The sequence below is a fragment of the Hyposmocoma kahamanoa genome, unplaced genomic scaffold (assembly GCF_003589595.1).
Source record: "Hyposmocoma kahamanoa isolate Upper Pololo Valley unplaced genomic scaffold, ASM358959v1 202, whole genome shotgun sequence".
Classification (NCBI taxonomy): domain Eukaryota; kingdom Metazoa; phylum Arthropoda; class Insecta; order Lepidoptera; family Cosmopterigidae; genus Hyposmocoma; species Hyposmocoma kahamanoa.
The window spans coordinates 2272449-2280128 of NW_020653726.1; the positions used below are offsets into that span (position 1 = coordinate 2272449).

At 36.4% G+C, this 7680-nt stretch overlaps 1 protein-coding gene across 1 annotated transcript in view; it reads right to left on the reverse strand.

The window, feature by feature from the left end:
- LOC113227073 (histone acetyltransferase KAT7-like) overlaps window positions 1-4194 on the reverse strand; it is a 56206-nt gene extending 52012 nt beyond the window's left edge. The window contains exons 1-5 of the mRNA XM_026459946.1: window positions 4180-4194; window positions 3143-3973; window positions 2157-2311; window positions 1632-1777; window positions 355-548 (exon numbers count right to left, since the gene is read on the reverse strand). Of these exons, the coding sequence (XP_026315731.1) occupies window positions 355-548; window positions 1632-1777; window positions 2157-2311; window positions 3143-3973; window positions 4180-4194 (1341 nt within the window). The remainder of the gene's footprint in view (window positions 1-354; window positions 549-1631; window positions 1778-2156; window positions 2312-3142; window positions 3974-4179) is intronic.
- Window positions 4195-7680: the final 3486 nt, after the last annotated feature.

Genomic DNA, 7680 nt, shown 5'->3' on the forward strand with positions numbered 1-7680 from the left:
GAACCTATTGCAATAAAACGGCAATTTCATACTTTAACCCCTAATAACACAATTTTTGAGGTAATACTACATTAGTTGTCATGTGCGATGGAATGAACTTTTTAATTATTTTCTTGCTCATGCTCTGTTCTGTATAGTTGAAGTCAATACTGTACATATTCTATGAATAATATGTCAATAACGCACTCACTCACAGCCATGCACTAGGGAAACCCTGTGTCGCGGGTGCCATGGACACATAGACTGCCAGAAAATTACAATACAAATATTTCTCCCGGACCGGGAAACGAATCTGAGGCGTGACAGACCAGCATGAGGCCGGAGCAAGAATTCTACATAAGTCTTTGAACATACCTTAACTTTAAGTTGATAAGCCCTCTGTTCAATGGTAGGCATGGCCCTCGGCCGCTGCTGCATGGCCAGAAGGGCCTTGCGCCTAGCTGTTGCGGCGGCTGCACGCTCCTCGCCCGCGGCCACGCACCATGCCGGTGTCACGTTATGGTACAAAGGACATGCATCCCAGGTGAAGTGACGCTCGGCTTTACCACCTACCGGTACAATTAATTGTACATAAATACACTATCATTAGTGACATTGCGCACGTTTACAGTATCACACCAATCTATCGGTCTATGTAACAACTTTAGGGAAATAATAAAGATTTCGAAGAAAAGAAAAAATGCAGCGAACTGAGGCATTAAAATAACTGAAAAATAAACACAGAATATACCAACAAAATTAATAATTGCAGCAATCAATCAAGAGCTTGTTCAAATTACAATTCTATGAAAAAAGTACTTCCAAATAAAATAAAACTTTCGAAAGAAATACTAATAATTAACAGACTAATTTTTAACAGACAGTAGGAACCGTTTTTTACGAAATTTCTTAGGTGTTCCTATGTTGTCATTCATAATAGTATATCCTTATAATGGAATAGTTTAACAAGCACCAAAGTTTATGAAATGTAGATATAAGGTCACTTTTAAATTTATAATAGGTGATTCATGTCAAAAAGGGCTAACAATACTTTTCAGTATAATTTGTTTATATGTGTTATATAATTTATCTACTTTATATTTTAATTAAACTGGTAGAGTGATATTACGTTAGCAAGATGTTTCGGAACCTTCAGTATTGCATTCGGTTATTTCCGTATTTTCATTTGGACAAAAGTTTTTGGTAGCTTAGTAAACAACGCAGCAATATTTATATTTTGAATAAGCTCATTTTAATATCCTATTCGGAGCTTTTATTACTAACCAAACCTTGATGGTTCACAATTTTTTCTCCAAGATAATGGTACAGGTAATTTGAAAAAGAGCTTAGAACTTATGCATTAAAGGTATTTGTGAAAAAAAGAATTTACTGACAAACACCATTAAATATTAGTATTTAGTATTATTCCTGTTCATGTTTTTTTTTCTTTTTACTAACATAGCTACTAAGAAAACTTTTATTAACCAATTTATGGACCCTGTTGTCTGAATTAAAGATAAAAATAAAAAATGAAGTGGACATATCTAAGCACATAACAATCGACTACATGTGATGCAAATTTTTAGGAGTTATAGGGCTGACAATAATTTGTTTGTATTCATGTAAATATAAAATAATGTATCCATACATACCAAGGTGTCCACTAGAGTCGCAGCCTCTTACTGGGCATCGTCTCTCTGATGGTTCAGGTGGAGTAAGTTCAATCGGTGAACAGGGTAACGCCCGCGCCTTTATACTCTTCTTGGTGTCTTTACTCGACACACTGGTAGATGACGATCTGGAATGTTAATTATGGACCATATTCTATTGAGTATTTATCACTGAACTCTTCCGGTCATAATTCCTGTAAATCATTTTAAACGATCTCTGTTCCTCCTAGGAGAACTATTACCTAAATGTCAGTGGTAATTGAGCCACTTACATATAGTATGTTACACATTTTATAACATAACATTCTGATTTGAAACAAAAACTCGTATTGGTACGAGTTATTTTGCAAGTCTAGAATATGAATATGCATGTTTATTTTGTGTTTTAAACATTATGGGCAATTCATGAGCATGTGATTGTCATAGAGGGAAAAGTTAACCTGGGAAAGTCATGTCTTTACGACAACCTTAATACAACTTGTAAAAAGTAAACCAGCAGCAACAAACCTTTTATCAGTTTTATCATCGGCATCGGAGTCTGTATCAGTATTTGTGGGACGCGAGATTGTGGCAAGTCGCGACACGCGCGCCGATAAAGATCGAGTCAACTTGCGAGGCATTGTCCCTGAATCGCCCGAATCTCCGCTTTTGCCTGTTGTTTCCTGCAGATAAGAAAGATGTTATAGTTAATTTAAAAAATACTTTTTGTAAATGACGGAAGAAAGCCAGAAACATAATGTTACTTGTTGCAATGTTATTATTATTTTACTTAGTATATTTTTCTTTATGTTAGTAAGTGGCAGGACGGACAAGTTGTGCACCTGATGGACACGCCAGTCCATAACAGTTGCAGAGCTTTAAATCTCAGAGATGTGAGAGGCACTGCCACTGCACCCGTCACACTGAGACTTAAGTTGAAAAGTCTCATGTGCCTGTAATATCACCAGCACCCCAACCCTTCTAAACCGGAATGCAGTAATGCTCACATTACTGCTTGGCAGCAGAAATAGGTAAGGTGGCAGTACTTCCCTGGACAAACTCTTTCACAAGGAGCTCTATTGCAACTAATATTATTATTAGCTGGCTTTGTTCAAAGCCTCTTCAGGCCTACATCACTGCAACCAGTATTTGATTCATTGTGATCACCGCTATTCACAATTCAGAGCAAAGACACAGGTCTATAACAGGTATTAAAGAACTGACTTATTATTATTATTATTAAAGGGCATTATTAGACAAGAACAGTGGAGTCAGGTCCACTTCATGGCAGAATCTACTGTCTACTCGTGTGGTTGAACACGGGTTTATTCAAGTCACAATGAACTCAGGTCAACCTTCAATCTGTCATTCCTGTCCAGTGCCAAAACTTGTCAACTACACTTACAGTTATTATTGTCAAACTCACGCAACTTAGCACCTACTCTTAAATTGAAAAACATACCAGAATATCTGAAAAGAAGACATTTAAAACATAGGGAGCAATTATATAATACCTTAGTAGTAGTGGATGATGACCCAGAAGGTGGCTTAGTCTTTCCAGTTTTTAGAGGTTCCTTCTTAGGAGTAGGTTCACTATCACTGTCTGAAGATACTGACTCTACCGATGATTGGCTAGAAGTACAAGATGAAGCACTTTTATCGTCCACTGCCTTCTTTGGGGGAGGCCCTGAAGCACGACTGCCACTTCTTCTCTTCACATTATTGTCTTTAGAATTTGAATCGTCATTTTCAGTTGGTGTAACAGTTGACGGTGAAGTATCCTTATCATCACTTGATTTCCTTGAACCCCTTTTTGGACGAGGTGATGTCTTAGGACTATTCTTAGAAGATTTACTATCAGACTCTGATTCTGAACTATTATCTGGTGAGAATATACTCTTCTTTTTCAATGCATTCTCAGACTTAGCAGCTGGTTTAGATGAAGTTTTAGCAACCGGTTTCGGTGTTTTGGCACCAAATGCTGACCGCGAAACGGACTTGCCTTTAGCAAGCACACTTGCCGCATTCTTAGGTTTAGCCGAGCATCTTCTTCTTGGAGGTAAGGGTTTAGGGCTAGCAACTTTAGGGATATCATCATCACTTGATGACGATGGTTTAAGTTTAGTTGATGACCTCCTAGGTTTTGGCTCCTCTTTTTTTTTTGGTTCCTCAGTAGGTTTGGTGGGGGACTTTGGGATAGGGATGGCAGCAAGCGCAGCGGGATCAGACGCCGATGAATCGGAATCAGAGCTGCTGGAACCAGACCCCGAACTTGTAGTGGAGCTGCCGCTGCTGCTAGTGTCCGATGACGATCCTGAGCTAGTGTCAGTGCTAGTGTTTATAACCTATAACAAGCAGTATTACTGTCATGCTCCTTAGTAATGTATAAATGTTTTATTTACAACCGTGTCTAACATGGCTCCGCTGTCAGCAATGATGCTAAGACAAAACCCAGATATTTATACTAACACCTTGCTATCTATTTACACTACAAGTTGCACTAGCACTCGAAATAAGGCACTTATGGGTCAAAATAAAACGTTACACTTACATCGAGATTCGTCATCGTATATACTTCTTTAAAAGACAGAAGACACAGTTGCGCGCGTACAGAATTATTAAATTACTGTTTCAGTTGATTATTTTCTGATCCCCACATGAATACTGTTAAAATTTTATAAATATAATACAAAAAAAACGCTAATGCAACAAACGCAAATCTAGCGTCCGTCCCTTCACCGTTCTTGTTTGCTGTTGACAATTTTGACATTTACGTTTCGTTTTAGCTATTTTTGTTCTCTGCTATCGTTTCAGCATTGAACAACCAACAAAATGTATATAATACTTACTTTAACAATCTGTTTAAATACTGTAATGAACGTAACGTGTAACGCGTAACGTGTTAAATCCGTCGACGTACAAAATTAAATTGGGGCGGTAAATAAGAAATTATTAACGAGAGTACGTTAGAAACCCAAAGCCGCGAAGGCTGAAAGCTTTATTCTATAACCAATCCTATTTTTAAACTTTCGATTTTTAAAAGTAAAGCAATTCACAAAACTTACATTGAAGTTATCATTTTTAGAGATGGGAAAAACTGCTTATTTTTTAAACGTTTAAAAGTTATGCTTTTTTTTAAAAATGTGCCTTTCTAAACGCTTTTTCACTTAGGGTCGTATTGTGGTCGTATTCCAGAACTCTACTCAATGCTCAAATCAAGACTTGAGTATAGTTTAAAGCAATAGAAAACATACTCAAGTTACCTGGCCATTAGGGTCGTATTTCCAGTGCATGAAATCATACTCAAGTCTGCTCAAGTCCTGACTTGAGCATTGAGTAGAGTTATGGTAAACGCTTTTTAGTTTGAAGCTACCAAACTCGTTTAGAAAACGTTTAAGCGCATAGACTTTTACGTTAAAAAAAGCTTGCAACTTGTGTTGATAGCGAACCTCAAGAGCATACCACTAAAGGTTTTAAGATAAGTTTTTTTTGAAAAAAAAACGAGTTATATTTTATGACATAACATTATTATATTAACATTATGTTCATTACCGTTTAAAAGCGTTCAAAAATATAAGTCGTTTAACTTTTGTAGTTGTTAACCGTTGAAATGGGAAAAACTGCTTATTTTTTTAACGTTAAAACGTACGTTTAAAAAGCGTGCTTGTAAAAGCGCTTTTCACCTAAACGCTTTTTAGTTTGACGCTTAAAAAGTCGTTTAGAAAAACGTTTAAGCACATAGACTGACCAGTGACCAACGCTTACGCTTAAAATGAAAAGCGTGCTTATGCGCTTATTTTAAAAAGCAGACTTTTTTAAGTGCTTTTCGTTTAAACGCCCACCTCTAATCGTTTTAGTAGAATCATTTTATCGTTGTTACATATTATGCGTAAAACGATTCACAGAAGTAAAACTACGAGGATTCGAGGAATCGTACGTCTTGTTGTGAGTAGGTGTAGTGTTCTGTGGTCTCAAGCTCCACTACGCTAACGGATGGACTGCATATCTTAGGGATGGCAAATATAGCTTTTTCTGAATGTCGTATCGAAACTATATATTGATATTTGAAATCGGATTTCGAAACTACCTATTTATATTCATGGATACAGCCCGCGTGCGCGCTACGTTGATACATTGCCGTTACTGATATTCGGAATCAGATTTCGAAAGTATATATTATTGGATATAGTTTTACAAGAGCAATTCGGGCCAATATTAGTATACAGTTTCGAAGACGCACAAAAAATGGTTTTGGCGTTGATATCCACTCAGTGAATATTTGATACGAAGCAATATCGGTATACAGTTTGGAGAATATACAATTTCGTGTTGGTATCCACTCGGTAATCGCTCGGCTTGATTCGGCATCTTGATTTGTTTCTAAGATACAGGATATAGGATATTCGATATTGCCCCAATGTTATAGATTCAATAACTATATACGATTTGTAACGCCCATTCCTAGCATATCTGCAGTTCGAGCAGACACGATCAACTGCATACAAATTTCGTGATTTGAACTACGTGCAGTCCAGGATTCAATGAACGATAGTCCGAGAATCAAAAACACGAATTGACACTCATAAGAGGAAATGCTTTTTGTGTTCGGAACAACTTGATTTTTTTCATTGATGATAATAGATAACGATTAGTTTAGGGTATAATCAACATAGGAGTAAAACAAAAATGTGTCTATTGTCTATAAACTATAATTTGAAGATAGTTTCTTAATTGACCTTGAACTAGACAATTTGGCATTTGGAAACTATAACATTTATTCTCTGACTATAAAACAATTACTTATCTGTTGGCACACTTTTATTCAAGTAGGTATATAATTATCATTGGTTGGCAAATTTCCATGCAATTTTTTGTTCATGTTTAAGATTGTAAGTTACGCTAGTACATACATATCGTTGTAAATATTTTTTCTATTACAACTTTGACTCGTGTTATCTGCTTCCCTACACACAGAATGCAGTATTTTTCTACACGTCTATTGTCTGACTATATTATGATGTCATCTGTTCATCAACCAACAATGAATGAATGAATTGTACATACATTGTGTGTAAGGGGCGGTAAATAAGAAATTATTAAAAAGAGTACGTTGGAAACCCGAAGCCGCGAAGGCTGAAAGCTTTAATGACTCGGGGATTGTAATTTTTACCGCCCGTGCCACATACAATGTTTGTCATCACATTTGTGAGGAAGTAAATGCAATGATAAATTAATTTAGTTCTTGTACATACACACGCCAGCACATGCTACCCATTGACGTATCTTGTTCCGTTGTTCTGGAGGCGATTTTCGAACAAATGTGTAGTCTGATGTGCCGTTGTCCGTACCTATGATAAATTTAGCTTCACAACACAACACAACATTTACTGATTTTGCAAATGGCGGGCTTTTTGTTTTTTTTTTAAACAGATCGCCAGCTTTTTTTTTAAATTTATTAAGGCTTTGGCAAAGCCAACAGCCTAAACATGAAGTTTAATTATGTTTCTGTAAATATGGCCGCCACAAAGAGGATAGGCAATTTGAGGCGGCGTGCTTAGATTGACTCGGGATTCCTTAAAACGGGCCGATACGGGTATTTTAGTTCGAGAATCGTATAATTTCACGTTTTAATCTTCGATTAAGGCACAATAGCACTATCCTATTCCACTTTAAACTAGATTTCACAAAGTCAAAATAAAAACGACACTTTTCCCTCCAAAAGGTCCAGAGCGAATCCAGATCGCCAGCTATTCTTCCACAGATAATACAACTCAACCTCTTGAACCAAAATGTTCTAAAAAGTACAGTCGCATAATTTCCAAATTCTAAAATTCTGAAAAGACCGTGGGTATAATTTTGGACCAGTGTTGGGGAAAATTTAATTGTTCTGGCAATTAAAGATTGACAATTAATTAATTGTCAATTGCGAAACAACAATTAACGATTGATCAATTGTTAGTTGCGAGAACCGCAATTAACAATTAATTAATTGTTAATCTTTTCAATGTTATAATTATTAATACAAAGATCGAACACTCAGAAAAAACACTCA